At 46.7% G+C, this 20,949-nt stretch overlaps 2 protein-coding genes across 5 annotated transcripts; one reads left to right on the top strand and one right to left on the bottom strand.

Moving 5' to 3' along the window:
* The first annotated feature begins 36 nt into the window (after window positions 1-36).
* tex10 (testis expressed 10) lies at window positions 37-6,241 on the top strand. Its single transcript, XM_061288100.1, has 16 exons — window positions 37-208; window positions 408-599; window positions 699-886; window positions 956-1,282; window positions 1,392-1,604; window positions 1,677-1,929; window positions 2,003-2,115; window positions 2,192-2,439; window positions 2,525-2,660; window positions 2,733-2,902; window positions 3,543-3,720; window positions 4,245-4,467; window positions 5,212-5,292; window positions 5,412-5,596; window positions 5,670-5,877; window positions 5,976-6,241. Exons 2-16 carry the CDS (start codon window positions 408-410, stop codon window positions 6,090-6,092), a joined length of 2,832 nt encoding a protein of 943 aa, XP_061144084.1. The 5' UTR covers window positions 37-208; the 3' UTR covers window positions 6,093-6,241.
* invs (inversin) lies at window positions 6,238-20,915 on the bottom strand. Of its 4 annotated transcripts, none has more exons than XM_061288103.1 (19): window positions 20,840-20,915; window positions 20,180-20,275; window positions 15,511-15,610; window positions 15,045-15,208; window positions 13,487-13,660; window positions 12,749-12,916; window positions 12,501-12,681; window positions 11,878-11,987; window positions 11,622-11,793; window positions 11,059-11,214; window positions 10,808-10,929; window positions 10,453-10,560; window positions 10,224-10,330; window positions 9,926-10,135; window positions 9,407-9,615; window positions 8,907-9,303; window positions 8,437-8,591; window positions 7,450-7,533; window positions 6,238-7,228 (listed from the first exon to the last, which is right to left on the bottom strand). In XM_061288103.1, the coding sequence occupies exons 2-19, from the start codon at window positions 20,180-20,182 to the stop codon at window positions 7,113-7,115; spliced, it is 2,736 nt and encodes a 911-aa protein (XP_061144087.1). In that variant the 5' UTR covers window positions 20,183-20,275; window positions 20,840-20,915; the 3' UTR covers window positions 6,238-7,112. The 4 variants fall into 4 exon arrangements, with proteins under 4 accessions (XP_061144087.1, XP_061144085.1, XP_061144086.1 ...); XM_061288101.1 differs by having other exon boundaries at window positions 15,045-15,211; XM_061288102.1 differs by lacking the exon at window positions 20,840-20,915 and adding an exon at window positions 20,346-20,815 and having other exon boundaries at window positions 15,045-15,211.
* Between the last annotated feature and the right edge of the window lie 34 nt (window positions 20,916-20,949).

The raw sequence follows: 20,949 nt of genomic DNA on the forward strand, positions 1-20,949 counted from the left end.
TGCCCCGCCGTGGTTGTGCTTTCAAATAGAGGCGGTGGTGACATTTAAAACAAGCGTACATTTTGCTCTCTGAAAGACCGGAACGTGATAGAAGCCAAAAATATTATTAACTTGCACATACATCGTTGCCTTTTCCTCATCTTCCGATATCGATGAGCTTGTATTCCAGTGAAAATTGTAGCAGGCACCGGGAGGACCCTTAGCGGAGGTAGGTTACTAAATAACCACCGGCAATGATGCTCGTGCAGTTAGCTTCCTAATGCTAATGCTACTGCAGAGAAGAGACAGGCTGCATGTCTTGAGTAAATGTAATCAACGAACCAAAGTTTCCTATTCTGCAGTGTATTGTTGCATTAATTCATCCACGTCATCAGCATTTACCTTTAGATCCATCCATTTGTTTCCAGATGGCTAAAATAAAATCCAAGATGAAGAAGCGACAAGATGACTTTCACAAAGTGAAATTAAAAGTGGGAAAGAAAAAGCCGAGAGCGGACAATGCCACCAACACAAACTTTCGCACAAAGGGAATATATCTGCCTGAACAGCTGAAGACAGACACAAGTGGTCCTACCACAAACAGGCAGCTCGGCATCAATGTAAGTGTTTCAAATCAATCAATGTCCAATCCCTTTTTCCAGATGTAAACAAACAGCCATGAATGTTTGTTTTATGTGCATTTATCTCTCCTTTACCAGGACCTGTTGTCTCAGCTCCACCATTACAATGCCAACGTGAAACACAGTGCCTTGCTAGGCTTGAGGGAGCTTCTGTCAACGAATCCTTCTCTGTTAGAGCAGCATATGTCACGTTTGCTATCTGAGGTGGCTGCTGTGTTCACAGACAAAGATGCCAATGTTCGAATGGCAGCCACACGTGTGCTCAGGTTGGAGGAAACTCAAATGTCACAACGCCACTCATCCCTGTCATAACTAACGACTTGAACCGATTCCAGGTATATTGCCCAATCTGTACCGGCGGAACGAGTGGCTCCGTTTTTCCCCCTCCTCAGTGCCCACCTGTGTTGCGCCATGACTCACATTGAGTTGAGCATCCAAGAAGACGCTATGAAGGTCCTGGATGTGCTGTTGGAGCACTACCCGGCCCTGCTCGCCGAACGGCCCGCGGTGCTCATCACCAACTTCTTGGAGTTGATATCTCACAGACAGAGTCATGGAGGAGCTAAAAAGGAAAAGGAGGCCAAGGGATGCACTTGGGCGCTTTCCGTCAACCCCAACAGGACCGTTACCAGCCAGCAGTGGCGTCTCTCTGTGCTTCTCAGGTACTCTGCTCATCAAGAGTTATGGATGCAACCATTTTTTTCCCCCCGATCCTTTTCTCCCTGCGAGAAGAACAAAGGAGGTTCCACCGCTAACCTTGTTGTGTTTCAGACTCGGGCGCTTCCTTCAAGCAGTAGTTGAGGAAAGACCAGTGGAGGAAGGTGACATGTCGGCTCCATCTGAGGGAGCGTTTAGTTCTTGCAGCGGGAGCAGGATCACGCCCCTGAACGTCACCTGGGAAGAGCTCATCAACAGCAAAATCGGTGTCAAGGTGTACGAACACTCTGGGAGCCAACCGAGTCCGCACTCCACATTTAAACTCGGGTAGGATAGTGGTTACTTTCTTACTGACATGATGTCTCAGCAATTTTTGAGTTAACATGGTTGTTTTTACAGACCAGATTCAGCTCATCCAGGCGAAGCACGTGAAGGTTTGGACTCGGTGGAGGCCGTGCAGATCTTTGCAGCGACCCTGGTGCCCCTTTTGCTGGAAGTGTGGGTGGAAGCCAACACCGGGGATTCTCCCACGAATCACTCAGACAGCAGTCACCTGTTGAGCCCGGACGCCATGTCCACAATGTTCCAGGTCTTGTTTATTCTTCAACTGCTTCGAAAACTGGCGCCACGGCAAGAGCATCAAGATACGCTGGTGAGATGAGAAAGCGCAAATACCACGGAATGATGGAAAGCATTTTTTGAGATGTTTTTTTTTTTTTTTTTAGGATTCATGGTTCCGCAAAGAATACTTAGGAGAATTTAAGCAGCACTTTATGAAGAACTTTCCATACGGGCTTCATGACGCACCCAAACAAAGAAAGAAAGTTAATAATAAGAGGTAAGTGTTTGTTTGTTTGTTTTCTTCTCACAATTATTTGAAGCGACTTTTGTATTCGCTTCACTCTTTCCCACAGGGTGAAGCAGACTCCATCGACCCCCGACGTGAGCGTGGATCCTCTGGCGCTTAACATCACACTTTGCCAGGTGATGGTGTCACTGAGTCAAAGGCAAGAAGTCGGCCGAGAGGCCGACGGAGACTGGCTGACCCCCTTGAGGACTTTTGTGCGAGACACGCTCGGCGGCGAAGTGAAGCTAAGCTATCGGCAACTGCACATGCTGCTCGGGACTGTCTGGAAGATGGTGCTCACCCAAAAAAGCAAAAGTGAGCCTTTAGGAAACGCTCGCATGCAACTTACCAATGGGATCTTTTTCCTAAATGACGATCCAATTTTCCTTCTATGTTGCAGCAGTGACAGAAGACCTGTTGGCCGCAGTGTACTCGTACTACCAGCAGAGGTACCTGACCCTACAGACCAGATCTCTTCTGCTGTCTTTCTACAGCAAGATCTACCTGCAGGAACAGGAACAGTCGCATTTAACAAGGTCGAGACACCCAAATGTCTCTATTATTGCAGTTAATGATGAGAAGTGCTAAGTCTTGTCTCTCTTGTGAAGGAGTAAAGTGCTGAGTCGGTGGCTGGCGTACCTTCCTGTGCAGTTGTCCCAGCTGGGCTACCGTAACCCCGCTCTGTCGGCGTTGCTCATCCAGTCCATCCAGGCTGCTGCTTCCCGAGGCAACAAAGACCTGCTCAGCAGTCTACAGACGCAGGCCTGCAAGCTTTACGGTACTCGGATAAAAATTGTGAAATGAGGAGCTTCATTTAGACAAAAGTAGCCCTGTGCTGCCCTCTGGTGGAATCTATAAGCGTCTTTACCCAAGATTTAAGATTATCGGGTTTAAAAGGCCTTTCCCCCAAATTGTTTTCACATCAACTATTTCCTCTCGCATTTGCTGCATGATTAATTACTCAAGAGCAACTAAGAATGGAGCCAAACTCCTGACCCATTACGCACGAATCTTGGCAAAACCCCTTCGAAACCAAGATTAATGACTTTCCAGTTGCTCTTGGAGACATGGTGACACTGCGTCGCTTGCAGGCAGAATTAAGCCAGGCCACGAGCTGCAAAGATCAGGATGGTCAGATAGGGTGATTGTTGTGTGACAAGGAAGCCGCAGCAGGAGGAGGAAGGGGGGGGGGGCGGGTCAAGAGTTGTGATCGGGACATCACAACGGCGCTTTTGTCTGTGGGCTTCTGACATCAGCATGTGCGTCAGCCATAGACAGACCCCACATCACACGCACGTTATGTGAGTGTCTAAGGCTTTCACCATCATAAACTAGTTTTCCCGGTATCGTAGGAATTTTCCTCACAGGGATGATGTAAGTATGACGTCTGACTTTGCGCGTTTTGGTGTTCTCCAAAGATCCGCAGGAAGGTGCTGTGGTTCTTCTACCGTCAGAGTGCCAGCAACAAATGGTGCAGCTGCTCTACTTCCTTCCCAACATGTCCCGAGCTCTCCTGGCCAATCTAAGCTTCTGCTGTAGCACCGGACGAATCTCCGCTAGCCTCGCCGCTTCTCTCATTCGGATCATCCACATGAGGTGAGCTCCAAATCAGCACGGAAGAAAGACACGTTCTAATGATGGCACTGAATTTGAGCATTTTAGCCATCCTTCCGATCAAAACAAGACATTTTTATATAGAATGCAAAAAAAAAAATATTTGCATACGGCCTGGAATTTAGATATGGCCTGATTGGCACCCGAAGATGCACATGGCTGCCTTTAGATGGCAGTAGCGCTCTATCCCGCTCTGGCCTTGGTGCATCTGACTCATTTCATGTGTCAGTGGGTCAGCGTTAATATGTTCCAGGGAAGAGGTAGCCGCAATCCAGACAAGATGCCCTAGTAGAGACACAAAGAACCTTTTTCTTTTTCTTTGCGGTGACCAGTGCTTTCTGCATGTGCCTGGGGGCACGGCATGATTTCATAAGAGGTCTGTCTGAACACTTTGTTCCCTAAGCCTCCAAATTGGGTAGAATGCGAGAAAGTGATAAAGTTAGGATGTGAAGTTTTCTCCAGCTGTCTTCATTCGCTCGTACGTCAAGGTACCTTTTGGGTTTCAGGTCATCTCTGAGTGGATGGTCAGTCGGGAACCAGGATGCCGCCGTACAGGACGTGGACTACATCAGCTTCCTGTTCTCCACCCTGACCGGCTTCTCATGCGAGCAGCTCGCCTCCCTGCAGGAGGCCGGCGACACCAGAGCACCGCCCCTGTCGCCTCTGTCGCCCCTAAAGCTTCACCGCACCCCGCTGGACCACTTCACACACCACTGGGATGTCGCGGAGGTACATACGTTTTCCCCCCCCTCTTATCGGGAATATTACATTGTTTGGTCAAATTGGAAAAAAAAATAAATAAAATCTGGACAGACACAGTCCGACCCTCAAGACTTGGAGGCTCAGAGCGAGAAGTTTTATCGCGGCGCGCAGGTTGGAGATGCGTGGTTATCGGCCACTATAGATATGCGCGAGCACTAATGAGAGCCGGTGGTGTGATGGGAATGTGACATTTCCGTACTGAAATTACAGTTAGCGTAGCCATGCCTTGGGGCAGGTGTGTGTGTGTGTGTGTGTGTGTGTGTGTGTGGGTAGGGGGGGGGTTGGAACACCTTCTAATCACTAATTCAGCGCCTCAATTAAGGCCTCAGATCCTGCCTCTCTCATTTGCCTGTCTGAGTCAATCACAGCCAAGTGGAGGTAAAGAGGAGGGACGGAGGGGGGGGGGGGGGGGGACAAAGGGATGGACAGTGTCAGCATTGCGGCGACTAATGAGTTGTTGGCGGAGCTGCTCACTAGTGCACGTGGTAAAATGAGAATTTGGATTATTAGATTGGAAGAAAATGAGAAAGTTGATGGAGAGTCTGGGACATGTCTGGTTCTGTTTTAAGCACAAATTAGACTGGAACAAAAGTTTCACTTGAAATATCACAGTGGATTGATGCATCCAATTAGAATTTGGAAGGTACTAGAATTTATATACAGAATTATTCGATTATAGTGTTAATATTATTTGTTCTTTTTATCTTTCAGGAAGTGTGCCAACGTCTGGAAACTCTAGGTTCAAACGCTCAGTGCTTTGAGATCTTACAAAATGGAATCTTTGAATACATGGTGAGGAGTTTTTTTTTTTTTTTTACGCAGGCGTGTGCGGGCTTCCGCGAATAGTTTTTAAGTTACTGACCAGCTGTAATTATATGAGACTTAGTCTGTTAAATTGGCATTTGTTTCAGACCAAGCTGAGAGTCGTGCCTGACAGCATGGCGGCAGGCCTTCTCCAAGCAGTTTCCAGGCTAATGGACCTGTCCCTCCTCCCCATTGAACCCGTGCTACGCTTGTTGTCCCGCTGCTGCCTCAGCCTCCTGACCCTGCTCGTCACTCAGCCGCAGCAGGAGGCGGAACGCGACCAGCATAAAAGGTTCCCCGTACCTCGCCAGCGGATCATCAGGCGACGGGAAAGCAACCTTAACACATTTGCGTCCGAATCGCAGGGAGGCCATTTGGGGCGTGTGCGCGGCGTCGCTGAGCACCGTGCCCCGCTTGCTGAGGATGGTTTTGCAGCTGCGCGTGGCCGATCTGAGCCAGGAGGAGTTGCCCCAGCTGGGACAGATTTTGTCCATGCTGATGCAGCACACTCCGCTGCAAAACCAGCTCATGGCCAATACCAGTCTGCTGCAAGAGATCATCCAACAACTCACTGTAAGACTTTTGCGGCCATGGTGGAATGTCTATATTTTTTTTACTGTCTTTGTAAAAATGTAAACTCTCATTTACACACGTCCGTGTGTGTGTTGCAGAGGTACTCCCGCGGGGCCACAAGGGAACAGTGGCTGAGCGACCTGCTCTACTGTTACAGCGTCACCGTGGCCCACGGCTCGTCTGCTCAACGTGGAAACCTTCGAAACGTCTACTGATGGACTTCTCAGCAACCCCCCCCCCCTTTTTTTTTTTGAAGAGATTCGCCATGCTTTGACCTGCAGCCGGGCTCGGCGGAAATACTGTTTGTTGCAAACTGTGACGTGTTCTTTTTAAAGTAAATAAATAAAACATTTACATGCATTTACATTTGAGTCCACTTTTACTTGCATTTATTATACAAAAAGAAAATCAAGTTACAATAAGGTGTAACTGTGAATGTTACACAAGGATTTTGTGAGCAAATTCAATTTTTATATAAAACAAAAAACAATGTCCGGTTGTGTGTTCATGTGAGAGAATTTTTGTCAGAGGACTTATTGTAGTTCCCCTCAGAGGGCCAATTTGATTAGTCCCTCATTATATTGCATAAAGATAACAAATTCATGTATGAATAGCTAGTTTATAAATGAAGTTAGGAAAATAGTTCATCTATTTCCTTTTTTAAAAAGAAAAAAAAAAAGGGAATGTTTGGTGAGAAGAAAATCCTTCAAAAAATGGAGTGCAGATTTGAGCAAAAAATGTGTTTCAATGTAAACGGGCCCATGTATTAAAATCAATATTACTGATTTTATGTCTATGCAAATAGCCGACAATAAATTTCTGTGTGAACGAGTAATTTGATAAAAAAAAACATTTTCGCAATTTTAAGTGTGTATTGGAATAGACCTGACATATTTTTAGATTGTGTGTGCGTTTCTGCAGGTGGGCCGAGTTCATGAGCGGCTGTTGATAGACTGGCTCATTCTCCGTAACACGAGGAAAGGTTATCTCTGTGTGTGAGCGTGAGTCACACGCGTGTACGTGCGTGCGTGTACCTCCTCACAATGGATGAAAGGTTATCTTTTACACAAGCCACTTCGGTAGACTTAACCCCCCCCGCCCAGTGAGGTCATGGCTCTGATGTCTTACGGCTTAATTTTAGAAACGAACAATGTATACAGTAAGTCTGTGGAAGTAAGTAAGGGGCTGCCGGGCCAGCTGAGAAAACATGGAAAAAAAATGTACTTGGTTGCACGTCAAGGCTTTCCTCGATGGCCCCGACCCTGCCTGGCGCTTTGCGGCCTCAGGTGGTAGGAAAACTGCCTGGCTTGATTCACCGTGTCAGTCAAGTGCACGCAGTCCAAACCGCTAACTGGACAACATACACAGATATCAAGTTGAAATAATAAATTGTGGAAAGTTTTGCCGTTCAGTTCCTTGTTAGAGTACAGAAACGTTGGATATTGTAAAGTTTTCGAAAAGGTCAAATGAAGTTGACCTTTAAAGGTTACGCTGCAATTTAGATTCATCTCGAATTTTCATTCCGCATGTTTACTAGCTAAAGGATTGTTGAGTGTGAGAAAATGGACTTACATTGGCTCTGTGTGCGTAAAGGCACGTTCAAGAGCGACTGAGACCCTCGGAAGGAAGGATGCCCCCGAATGGCCAAGGAGTTTCCTAGAAGACAAAGATCACCATCTTCACTTGAAAACACGCTTTCAACATTGTGGATTTCTGCAAAGGGGGGGGGGGGTGGGGTGGAATATGAGATTTTTGTTTCCCCGATGTCAAAATTGAATTAATCAATAACAAACTGGTCCATACACAAAAAAAAGTTCATACGTGCATGTGATCACCGCTTTTCTCCCTCGGATATGAAATGATATCTGGCAGAGATGAGATTATAGAAAGGCAATTAGATAAAGGTGCAGCCCGATTATGATAGCCAGTGCCAACCGGTCTGGAGTTGTATGTCAAACGTCCGTCGGATTTTTTATTTTTTTTTGCGGGCGGCATAGAAGGGAGAGGCAGCGGTTGGTAATGTGTGTGTTGTGTGTTGTGTGTGTTCAGCGGATCGCTCTATACTGTTGACATTCCCCCTGACAGCTCTGAACTTTTCACGACGCCACGACTGTCAAAGCGACGGCGGAGGAGGGATGCGAGGTGAGAACGAGGGGGGGGGGGGGGTGAGCCACGTCACGAGGTAGGGTGAGAACATTGAGACGTGTCCATCTTTCTATCTGTTTGTCCAGCAGCATGCTTGGGAGCAACAAGGTTCCTGCCTGTTCTCCAATCATCACCTGCTGATGTTTGATGAAGGTCAAGGCTGTCTGAGGGCGGGGCCAAAGCCGCCCTTAAGTTTCCGAGCAGACAGCTGGGTCAGTGTTTGGACACAAGCGCCACCCCGAGACATTAGCAAGGGTCATTGTAGTCAATGAGAGTGACAGCCCGGCTGGTTTCTACCTTCTCACTTCAGGTTCTCAGTTTCGATCAAATGAAGGGCCAATTTATTATTTTTGTTGTCTGAAGTTGGATTTGCAGATTTGTGACAGTCGTCAAAACATTCGCTTCGGCGCTTACCGTAAATATTTTGCAGCGCCGTCGTCTTACTAGCTGCAGTTTTCGTAGGAGGACCTCGCGTCTCCGTCCGCTTCTTCCTGGTGTGGGCGTGGTTAAAATCACTTGACTCCGCCCCCTTGTAAGCTTCGCTTTCCTTGTGTCTGCGTGCGAGGAGCCTACAGACAACACGTGGGTTAGATCAAACAACAAAGTCTTGTTAATGGGCACAACATTCACTGTATGTACTAAATGGAAACAGAGGGGCTGCTGATGGCCTCGTGCTGGAAGCTATTAAGGGTGGGCAAAGTATGTCGGGCCATTTTTTTTTTTTTAAACAAAATAGAACGCTTTAAGAGTCTTTTACTACAAGTGAAGAAAATGTTCATCTTCCCGTGGGCATCGTGTTGGTGACCCCTGACCCCTGGCTTCTGGCAACATGGCCGACTAAATTGGAGCCTCTGCCTTGCGACTCTGAAAAATTCGCCGCTCACCTTCGCCACGCTCGCTGGATGACCCCGGCCGCCTCGTTCCTCCTCCTGCGCAGCTCTCGGTCGTGTGCCCGTGGCGTGCTCGCGGTGGCGTGATGTTTCCTTGAAGGGCTTCTCGTGTTCAAAGAGGCCCCAGCGGGTCGTGCGGGATCTCTGGCCTTGTGGTGTCTGCGTTTCGGGGAATCAGTTATGGCGGCTGTGTCGGAAACGCTCGTGGAAGAGACGTTTGTGAACGACGACTGTCTTTGCTCCCTGACTGAGAGTCGTCTGGGTGATGCTTGTCTGCTAGGAGAGCGCGGGTCCTTCAATCTGGTCGCCATGTCGCATGTCACGTGACTTTCAGGGCTCGCAGTGTCAGGTGGATCGGCAAGTTTGCTCCTTGTGGATCTGCTCCGATGGCCTGGAGGACGGACGTACATTGTGTTGTTATCCAACCGTTTCCGAGAGTGCCGACACAAAACAAGCACAGGGAAAAATCAAATCCAGAAAAAGGTCCAATCTACCTTTGTGTCTCTCCTCTTTGCTCCGCCGTTCAGGTTTAGTTGTTTTCTTGGTCTCCACCATTGAGTCCTTCATGGATAAATCCGCCACCAGGTTCACCAAGGAGAGGTTCTCCTGCTCGGTGGTCTCCAGAGACAATTTTCGTTCATTTGGAGTCGCGGCAGATGTTTGCTGCACGGCTTCTCTCCGCCGCAGTTCCTCCTCTCGCTTCCTAAACACAACCGAAATCAATTTTACTCCCAAATAATGCGAATCGATTGAACAAATGATCAGAAATGGCATGTTTTGGATCTCAGAACAAACGGAAGCAGAGAACAAATGCGAGACAGGCAAGTAAATGACAAGGAGCAAAAGGAGCAAGTCCGAGGGAAGACGTATGTGTGTGCGAGGGTGACAGCCAGAAAGACAGATAGGAGCAAAGTGCGACGACAAAGAACGTCATCGTCAACGCCGTTCCTCCGATGACCGGACAAACACGACAAGACGGACGCGTAACAGAGTGTCGTTTGTTCGTCTCTCACTTGGCGGCGTCCTTGCGTAGCTGCTCGTGCCTCATGAGGAGTTGCTTCCTCTCCCTGAAGGCCTTGCGGACCGTGTAGCCCTTGTAGACGGCCTGGATGGAGGCGGCGGCGATGTCCTGGATGGCGGCGATGGACAGAGCGCCGTGCTCCAACATGAACTGGGTCACCTCGCTGTGGCCTCCCAGCAACGCGTAGTCCAGCGGCGTGTACCTGCGCGTCGACGGCGTTGTCACTCGCACGGCCTTTTGAAGCTCTCCCTACCTTTGCGACATCGTCATTCTCATCATCAAAGCCTCGCCTCTCCTCTGTGTGCTCCATGTGGTTCGGAAAAGCGCCGTAGCCCAGCAGGAGCTTCACCGCGTCCAGGTAGCCATTGTTGCACGACCAGTGGAGAGCAGTCCGACCCTGTGGGAACAAGGTCATGGGCGGCGGATGTTTTCAAATGAAAAGAACAGAGGGGTGCCAACCACTTCCTGCAAAATAAAAAAGAAAAAAACATACCGGCTCTTCTAACTGTAGATTCCTACCTCCTTGTCTTGTATGTTTGGATCAGCGTTTTTCTCCATTAGAACAGCCATGCATGTGATATAGCCACCGTAGGCGGCACACTGCAAAGGAGTCCGTCTTGCTTGGTCCTGCCAGATAGATCACCTCATCAAGAATCATACTGTATAGCACATCTTATTTTCAAACCACATGAAATGAGATGTATATTAAAAACAGCCCAGTCAACCACAAGCACAATAATAAGTGCCAATAAAAAAAGCATCATTATATTTCTAAAAAGCAGGCTTTTGATCTTACAGGTCTTGAATGCACATATCGCTCCAGGGTGCTGGAGGGATTCTGGGACAATTCTTTCTGGAAAAAGAAAGATCTCACCTGTACGTTGGGGCTGATCCCATTTTCCATCAGTATCTGGCAGACCTCAGCGTTCCCTCCCAGAGCTGCCCAGTGGAGAGCAGTGTGACCGTCCACGTCCACGAGGTCCACACGTGCGGCGCCTTTATTCAACACAGTAAGCAGCTACACGTCTGACATACAACTAGGGGGGAACATAAATAGCATTGGAGGATGGCAAAAAAGAATTCCAGGAAGAGACGGACGGATGGACGGAGACCCCCGACACCCACCTTTGATGAGCGTGAGGATGACGTCTCTGTGTCCCATTTCGCAAGCACGAAACAGCGGCGTGTGTTTCATCACATCCAGAGAGTCCACCATGGCTCCTTTCTCCAACAACAATTCGATGGTGCTGACGTGGCCTGACAGGGAGGCTGCATGCAGCGCTGTACGCAAAAGATTTTTATAAAGTAACTCAAGTATTGATTCTGAATTGCTCAGTTGCTGCTCTCTGGGAAACTTCAGGAAATGATGCGGTTGCCAGACAGCCATGTTGTCCTTCACGCCGTCGAGCTTGCAAATGCATAGATAAACAATGATGGCCAGGCTGGACATGGCGATTCGACATCTAATCGGCCCATCGGCGTCACTGACATGTCACGAGTGTGTGTGTGTGTGTGTGTGTGTGTGTGTGTGTGTGTGTGAAGGAGGAGTGTTGGCAGTGGCGGGAGTCTATATGGCGACCTTCCACTTATTTTGCTGACACTATCAACTTTCCCTCTCGCTTGCTCGTCTTTCGGGAAATCCCCTTTGACGTCAGCACAGGCTGCAGACTTGAAATGGAGGAGCTCACCTGTGCCGCCGTACTTGTCGGCCATGTTGATGTCAACGTGTGGCGTGAGGGACAACATGGTGCGGATGACATCGTCGCTGCCCTTCCCGGCCGCCCACATGAAGGCCGTCCTGCCCTCCAGGTCGGGCTCATCCTTCACCGATGGGTGGGAAAGAAACACACCGACTGTCTCCTATTCACGCACACAAAGGGAAAACAAAAGGAAAATGGACATTATTTTTCCATTATTATATCTCTCTCTATATTAAAGACTCACAGCATTGTTGCTCTGTGCTCCGTAATGTAGAGGTGTCGCTCCTTGGCTGTCTGAGGGAATGGTGCCTGACTTGTTCCTCTCCAGAAGCAGATGGACAATTCTGGGGTAACCTGAGAACGCAATGCGGAGACACACAGTGCTCATCTTCGCACGATTATTTTTCCAAGACATTTTGAATTTTCCCTTACCCTCCTAGGGGTTAAGATCAGGGGATGTTGATTTCTTTTTTTTCTGCGATTAAGGGCAACGAAAACAAATTTGAATTAACTTGATTTATAGGCCACTTTAAAGTGTGTAATAATTTATAATGGATTATTCCCCACAGAATTATTTTATGACTTGATCTTTAAAAGAATGGATTGAGAAGTAATTGGGAGTATGCGGAATAAAACTAACCCAACCAAGCAAAATGATTTTAATGACACCAGCGTCTTTGTTAATGCAACCACTTCAGGGTGAAGTATTTCAGAGTGAACTTGTGAGACGTACAAAACTGAACCTGTGAGCTTGTAGCCCATAAGCGACATTTAGCTTTTCACCGTGGCAAATTAAAGTGGAAAGCCAGATGACACAAAAGGCAGTGGACCCGGGAAGGGGCCATGCGGGACAATCAGTCGTCTTACCGAGAAGTGCGGCCCAGTGCAGCGGTGTCCTGAAGAGATTGTCATAAGCGGTGACGTTGCAGCCCTCGTAGGACGTCAGCAATTCCACCACTGCCTCGTTACCGTCGGCGACGGCAAAGTGCAACGGCGTCCGGCCTTCATAGTCCTGCCAGTTCAGCAGGGACTCTGTGGGAGCTGCTTCCTGCATACACAAAATGTATCAATTTGTCCAGAATTTATTAGGATCCAGAATTTGATGTCATGCGTACCAGTATACAGCGGACAGTTTGCGTGGCGCTGGCCTCCTGGCTATGCGCGGCCCAGTGCAGGGGGATTTTCCCCTCGCTGTCGGGGATGCCGATGTTGGAGTCGTGCTTGATGAGTAGGCGAACGTGCTCCGGACGGTTATAAAACGCTGACCAGTGCAAGGCGGTTTGCTGCGAAGAGAGGCGAGCGGGACAGATGACGTTGGTGACCCGGGTGGGGAACAGTAAGAGCCCTTGTGGTCTCGCGACTTTGGCCTATTTGATTACGCAAATGAAAAATACTCCAGCGAGAAATTTGAGGGCTAATATCAACACAAAGCTCGCATTGACGCCGGAGCTGATAGGCAAGCCGCAAAGCGTCGAAATGAAAGCTACCGGCTGTCATCTGACACGATGATGCTTATTGGGGTCATTACAAAACTAACTGCTGATGTCACACCTCAGCATGGCCGCACAAGTGACCCTCTGTCCCTGTGGCCGCAGAAATTTAAACTTTGCTGCGACACGAGTGCGTACGACTTCAAGTGTTTTAAGTAGCATTTGACTTTGATCTCCAGTTCCCGGGATAAATATGACCACAAGTCGTAACGTCAAGCCTTCTGTCTCTTGATTGGTTGTTTTATCTCGGGCGCGGTGGTTTCTGGTTGAGATGGCTTAATTATATTCAGCAAATAATTCTGTTCCTTGGGCTCCTTTCTTCTCTGTGTTATCCCGTCTCACTTTTTCTTCGTCGCACTGTACCTTGTACTTGTCCTGTGTGTCGACCTCACCGGGGCCGATGTGTTTGAGCAGCCAGGCGAGGGCTTTGGGAGAAGGGTGTCGTGTGGCGAGGTGCAGCGGGGTCATCCCTTCCAAGTCTTTCTGCAGCCAGTTGGCGTGCCGAGAGAGCAGCAGTTTGAGGAAACGGACATTTCCCTGCATTGCAAAAATAAAAAGAATATAATAAATATAATATAATAAAATGGAATATAATTCAATATAATAAAATGTAGAAAATGGATGGATGGACAATAAATTAAAAAAAAAGAATATTTGATTCAAGCAATATTCTGCACGTGTCCTGCACTCAATTAGTGGTTTCGCCACACCGATGACACGCACACCGAGGCCCGTGCACGATCTTGTGGTCTTCTACTGATGTCTTGTTCAATTCAGAGGTTATCAATCTTTGTTGGCTCTCATTTTGGTGCGCGTGATGAGCTGTTAGACACCAGATCTGCCCCCCCCCCCCCCTTCATCATCGTCATCATCTGTTTGGATGGTATACAGCCAGGGCCCCCTTGAGTGATGCAGTGCCTAACAGCTCTCACGGGACACCTCAGGTTGTGTGTCTGCACGGCCCTCAGCGCGTTGAGTGTGTTTTGTATATTTACCATGGTGGCGCCTCAAAGCCGCAGCCTGACGGATCTATCTCGTGTGTGAGCATGCATCTCGGCCGAGAGAGTGTATGTATGCGCTCCTGTCCTCCCTATTCTCCGTCCAATTAGATCCGTAATCCCTGGCCTCTCTGCCTGTCTCGGCCAATTATTGATCCTGTGTCAAAGAGACAGGGCTCCCCGTCACCATCATCCCCACATGCGCACGAGCACACCAATACTATCTACTATCACTACAACTGCCCCTTTCTTGAACAAAGTCATCATAGAAAATGTGACTAAATATGACTGAGTACTAATACACCTCTCATAGTTGCACCTGATAATGTCATAAACTTTTTGTTGCGATCATTTATTGATACGTCTCCCAATATTGTTCACACAGATTCGTTACTATTGAAATAATTTCAATTTGTGCGTACCTGCTATTTTTATTTTGAAGTACTCAATTTCTGAATAATTAAAAAAAATCATTGCATTAATAATCATGCCTCACTTTTTCTTTCACTATATTTAGAACCTTGTCTGGAGTGTATTATCATTGCTTTTTATTCAATGCTTGGCTTCTACTGCCTTGTAGTGAGGCTGGCGGCGTTCATTTCCACTTAATTGACCAAACATGTTTCCTTGCCCTATAAAAGATTATTAATGTATGTGAAATGCTTCCAGAGTTATTCCCATTCTCTCTTAATTTGTCTCCCAGTAGCCCTGAGGCGATATATACGGTCACTAGGGGGCAGTGGCCTCCCTTTTTCCACCGAACCCCAGCTTGGTCGATTTAGTCGCTCACTTGCAAAGCTATTATTATTATTATTATTACTATTTCATTCAATACAAGCCCCAAACACGCCAATTTGCCTCACGAGCTAACAAGCAGCGTTTGACCGAGTGTGTGTGTGTGTGTGGGTCAGCGGAGGCCATGCCTTCTGTGCGGCGAGGTGCAGTGCCGTGCGCTGGCTGTGGTCGCTTTTGTTGACTGTTGCTCCGGCCTTTAGGAGAATCTCGGCGCAGTCCAGGCGATCAGCCAGCACGCAGTACATGAGAGGGGTGCGGCCAAACTGATGCTCGCAGTCCCGTAGGATTGGCTCTGCTATATGCACAAAAGAATAGATCAGTACATATTTATCTTTTAATATTTGAAACTTTTTTTTTGCCTGTGCAAAAATCCTTATTCTGTTCTGCTGGGGCTTACCTTGCCCTCTGACCTGCCTGCACAAAATTTCCTTGCAGAAATCAATAAAGCACTCCGCTATTGCATACTAATGTGAACTTTCGTGTGTAGGTCGTAAAAAAAAAAAAAAGTTTTTGTCCGGTCACTACATAAACTAGACTTTCGGCCTCCTCGCAGTTCTGCACCTTAAGCTAGTTATATATTATGATTTATTTTACCTGTGATGAGTTTGAGCAGCGCGTTCCTGTCGCCATTGACAGCGGCGGCGTGAACCTGCGAGGCCAGAGGGGCGGCGCCCGGGCCGGACGGCGCCGAGGCCTGTAACACAAACACGCGTAAGGTCACGATTCAACCTGTGGCTATTTCCTGTACCTATACAATAGCTTGCTTATCAAGTGCTGTGTAGGAAATTCTCTCAAATGTTATTTAGCTCCAACAATTTTGTCACTGGATTGAAAAAAAACAGCGTACTGAAACAGATTTTCTTTAATAATATTTTGTTTCGTCCTGTGACACGCCTGTGTTAAATGAATCCGTAAAAATCCAGATGAAGCCCGACATTCCATTGGCCGCCGAGTCGGAAATGAAGACATTTTGATAACGTATTGGCAAGCTGATGTGCTCTGACAGAGTGGACGTGTATGTGTGTGTGCGCTCCCCGCTGAGGGGGTTAAATCTCTTCCTGGCCCCACTTAACAAGAGCCCAGTGAAAGCCGGGTAATCTGTGGACGGGAAGCAGCTGGGGAGAGAGCGAGGGGTGGAGGCGCGATCCCTGTGTGGAGCGTGTAAGAGGGGGGTCTCTCCTCATGTCTTATTAATGTCTCATTAATACTGCAACATGCTCCGCTCTGCGTGTGTGTGTGTGTGGAGAGAGATATGGGACAAAGCCTGCGGAGTACAACACAGAAATCAATCACCGCCCCTAAACACAATGAAGCCAGAGGCACTAATCGGTCCCACCATCGGAAATGTTGTTCCCATCGTCCAAATACTTTTGCTCCAAAGAAGAATCTCATGTCCTGCTACCGTCTCGTAAAGAGAGCTCCCGCGGACGGTGCGTGCGGCACGGCAATCGTACCTCCTGCTTTCTCACGCTCAACCCGAGCGCCGCGTTTTGAAGTAAATCATCTTGTTGTGTTTGGCACACGTGCAGTGTCACGGGGAGTTATTTGCTCTGAGAATGGTTTTTATTTTTACTGAATTCAGCCGCAAACATCTCAACTTATCGCTAATTGACAGTGATGAGTCAGCAATGTACAATGTCTAACATGTGTGGAAGTATCGAAAAATACAAGAGCAACTCTGCATTCAGACTTCCGATTTTTTAGGACATGGTATTTTTAAAGAGGGTAGGCCAAAAGTGGACGCGCTTAAATTGAATTTGTTTTATGGGTATGATTTGGGAGAAAAGGTTTCCTAGTGAATGTGACCATATGCAATTTTTATTTATTTTTTAGCTGTATTTTTTTTAAATTGTATTATTCTGCCTAATTTGATAGACAAATAGATTTTTTTTTGATTTTTTTATTTTATTATTCTGCTTTATTTGATAGACAAATAGAATAGTCGTGTATTTAAATAGTGACATTTCAACCATTCTTTTTATGGCGAGATTTTTTTATTATGACCTGAATGACAAAAAAAGCACGTTACTGTCCTTTTCTGAATATCAAGTCCACTCATACTTCTCTTATCAAAGTGATTATTTTCCACTGTGACAAGAGCTCATTAAAACTTACTTTTGACTTTTCTTGATTTATTTTGATCTTTCCTCCTCTCTCCGACTCAATATTAACATCCCCAGCTGCTACTACTACACATGAATTGATTTATGAATAATCTTAAACGCAAGAGGGGAATACGAAAAAAAAAAAATCTGAATTTCAGCTGCCGCGGACATGCGGGACACGCTCGTCGATAAAGTGAATTGATGTGAGGGACATTCAGGTCAGTGAGAGGAGGCAATTAGAGTTTCATGAGGACCCGAGTGTTTCGGAAACACCTACAGTGAATCCAAATTTGTTGAAAAAGCCTTTTGAGACGTCGCGTCTGGAATCAAACAAAGAAGGCTGTAAAAAACAACGGCCGGGTCCTGTTGCGAGCTTTGCGGCGGGCTCATTTCCCCAGTCAAAGGCGTTCCTCAGGGAGCACTTGACTTGTTAATATGAAGACAATAACTCAGAGTAAAGCATTGATCACGGGCCGAGGGCCGGCTGGAGCGATTGTTTATCTGTAAGGCTATCGATTCATGCTGATGCTGACATTATTTATTCTTTATTCATGGTCCCGCTTGTATAAATACAAGTTTGACAAAGAATCTACACTTTGTTCGAGCCTTTTAAAAACGCGACAGGAGTGCGACACTTTGTGTGTGTCTATACGTTAGTGTCACTCTTGTTTGTGCGTTGTGAAGGAGTCTGGTTTTGATAGAGGACAAAACTAAGGCACGCTGGGCAAGCAGTGGGAAAACGGCACAGGAGCCCGTGGCCTTTTCGCTCTATTATAAGTAACGCACGCACACTTTTCATATACGCTTATTTTCTGACACTTTTGGGCCCGAGCCAAAGTCGTAAAGGTGCCTACGCCACCTACGTGGGCTCTCTAGGGGCGGGTGTGTAAATGTGTGAGCAGAAAGACGCTGCGGGGGTCCCGTCCCTGCGTTTTGACTGACAGGTAAAGTGGTGGGTGGATGGATAGTATTAGCCCACGGGGATGCCCGATCCGCAAAGCTCTATTTCTGGGGGACATCCTGGATCCCCCAAGACCAATGAGCCGACTCCCTCGGCCGGGGGGCCGGGCCCACCGGCGCAGCGGGGCCAATCGGCGGGGTGCCGGCAGGCTGAGTGACATATATGTCTGCTAATTTACATCATTACCACCACGCATCCTGACAAATGAGTCCCCCGGGTGTGAGCCAATCACCTGGGAGGGTAATGCAATTAGGCGGGACCACGGCTGTCAGTCAAACAGCCACAGGCAGGGGGTCAGGTAGTGATGCCTGTGGCCATACCACCCCTGCCTACTGAATTGTCGTTCAAATACACGCAGATCTAAAGCGGGAATTTGAGACGCGGTGGGGCAGGTATGAGAAGTGTGTGTGTGTGTGTGTGTGTGAGGCAAAGACCTCAGGAGACTCCTCAAGGTACACACAGATTGACTTGTGTCCTCTGAGGCATGGCGTGTGTGCATATTGGCATCCATCTGGGCGTGAGTGTTTACATGTGTCTTCGCCCGCTGAGGCGCACTGTTGTTTTTGCTTTTGCGACACGCGAGGAACAATACTTGGTGGATTAGAACTCAGTGGAACAGAGACCTCCGCCAAGGCAGAACTGTTGATAAAAGGGGAACACTTGTCTAATATCTGCACTGTCCATCTGTTTGTTCATTTGTCGGCTACTTCCTGTGTCAGGATGATGAACAAAGTCATGTATCTTGTGCATGAGTTTGAGGAAATTATTATTTAAGTACATTATTTTTATTTTCCTCTATTAAAGCATCGTTATATTGAAGCACACCCCAGCAAAAAAGGATCTGTATAATTGCCTGTGTTAATCATGTAAGCAGAAAAAAATATATATATTTAAAAATTTAAATATAAATAAAATATTTAAAAAAATATATGATCAAAGCAATAACTCTTTTGTGCTCTTGGAGAAAGCAAAACTACCAAGAGCATAAAATAATGCAAATTCGCCTCGTATTTGAGTGACACGCGCTTTAGTGTTATTAGTAATCAAGTTGATCTCGGGTCTCACGAGATGCTGCGATATCATGCCGAAGCTTTCCGCCGAGTCGATAAAACTTCTACCCGGCATGTTGTTGATGTTTGTGTTGCCTTTGCGGGTCAATACAGCCGTGAGTGGCAGCCTGTCAAGCGGCGTTAATCAAAGCCTCCGACCATAAACTAGTTTACCGGTAACGTTATGCTTTTAGCTTCCCGGCAAATATTGTTGAAGAAAATAGAAAAAGTAAACGATGGGTATAAAAAGGGAGCCACAAATGTCCCCGTAGCCTCATCTGTGTGTTTCAGATGCTGCTTGAGTCATTTGGAGACTTGGGGGAGATGTGTGTTTAGAGTCCTCCCATTATATCACTAATGAGCAGCCCTCGGGAGAGACGGCGAGAGGGACGGACGGCGTGGCAGACAGAAAAAGACAGATGAAGAAAGAGAAAGAGGAAGGGAGACCGAGATCAGCTCGGGGACTTTTTCCTCTTCGCCCTTCCATTCCCTATCCCCCACACCTCGGAGTCTAATTGGACTAAAACTGTGATCTAATTAAATGTCCAATTAAAGTGTAGAGAGCAACGTGCCCAAAGGCGAATCACAGTAGAGGGACGTAATCAGCTGAAAAAAACAAACAAAAAAATCAATGCGAAACGGGAAAAGATGTCGGGAACAGAAAAGAGCAGCAGAGAAGAATTGTGAGGGTGCTTTCAAATGAGTAGATTGAATGAATATATGGCAATAAGGCACTAGTAGTATTATAAGTATTATTAGCCTAGCCTACAATGAATTAAAGATGAAAAATAACCACATCTCACAAAACAGCTAGAAAATTGCATTTGGAATATTCGTCTCGGCTCCGATACAATGAATCGTCCAATTTCTCCATCTGCGAGTCGCTTACACACTGCGAACCCCCTATAGACAATTTAAGCCCATTAAATATTAATGCAGTTATTCAATTCTACATTCTAGTTAATCTCCTTAACAATTAGGTTGTAACGGGTCACATAATTAGGGTTTGTTAAAGTCTCAACTGACCTGGTCTCTCGGGAAAGAAACACAATCTGGCAATCTAGCACTTCCCATAAAAAAAACACCGATTATTAACGGTGTAACAAAATAATAAGACCACTGTTGCTCATTTTGTGTCAGATTCTTACCATAGTTGCATTGAAATGGATGTTTCAGTAGATGTTTTCCACTTCAGTTGGTGGTTGCAAGTCCATGTCCTCTACCTGCCCTGATCTCTCATCATGCTGGGGAGAGAGAAAGACGATAGTTCACCAAAATCAGACGAGTTGTAAATTCTCTTTTTTGGTAGCATACATGGTACCCTGGACCTCCATCCATCCATTTTCTATGGCGCGTATCCACATTAAAGTTGCAATGGGACCTGTCCAAGCTCACTTTGGAGATTCTAGACTTGTTGTTAGCCATGATAGATAAACATTCAAACTCTACGCAGCAAGGTCTAAACCTGAACTTCAGAACTGTGAGGCAGACGTATCCTAGTTGTTGTTCATAACATTGAGTTGTTAACATAACATTGCTTGGGTGATAACTTTGACAAACACCAGACGAGTTTAGGCTTAAGTATACGTTAAATAGTTAGCGCTGAGCATCATATAACGACGTAAGTGAAAATAGGTCAAATTTAAGGTTCCTAAAAAGCTATGGGGAAATGATGGAACTCGTCCCGTTCAATGAAACCTATCATAAATGTAAAACAAATAACACGGTTAAAAGGACGTCATGGTAATATCATGCTAAAGTTTCTTTAAATACACTTTTAGCCTCTATTGTTGTCATTTTATATTTACCTCCGAATGCCCAACTTTCAAGTTTTCTTCCAGGGTGTCCCGTTAAATATAATGATGACAAAACACTACAATTCCCATTAAGTTTCAATTGTTACCATGTTTGTAGTTTT

The sequence above is a fragment of the Syngnathus typhle genome, linkage group LG10 (assembly GCF_033458585.1).
Source record: "Syngnathus typhle isolate RoL2023-S1 ecotype Sweden linkage group LG10, RoL_Styp_1.0, whole genome shotgun sequence".
In the NCBI taxonomy this organism is placed as follows: domain Eukaryota; kingdom Metazoa; phylum Chordata; class Actinopteri; order Syngnathiformes; family Syngnathidae; genus Syngnathus; species Syngnathus typhle.

What these genes read in the sequence shown, in the direction of transcription:
- tex10 (XM_061288100.1), top strand. Translation starts at nt 408, where the DNA reads ATGGCTAAAATAAAATCCAAGATGAAGAAGCGACAAGATGACTTTCAC. An exon ending in AAGAGCATCAAGATACGCTG is followed by an intron (nt 1,930 to 2,002) that starts GTGAGATGAGAA and finishes TTTTTTTTTTAG; the next exon opens with GATTCATGGTTCCGCAAAGA. An exon ending in GAACGCGACCAGCATAAAAG is followed by an intron (nt 5,597 to 5,669) that starts GTTCCCCGTACC and finishes TCCGAATCGCAG; the next exon opens with GGAGGCCATTTGGGGCGTGT.
- invs (XM_061288101.1), bottom strand. An exon ending in GCTGCTCAAACTCATCACAG is followed by an intron (nt 15,212 to 15,510) that starts GTAAAATAAATC and finishes TTGTGCATATAG; the next exon opens with CAGAGCCAATCCTACGGGAC. An exon ending in CAAACATACAAGACAAGGAG is followed by an intron (nt 10,331 to 10,452) that starts GTAGGAATCTAC and finishes TTGTTCCCACAG; the next exon opens with GGTCGGACTGCTCTCCACTG.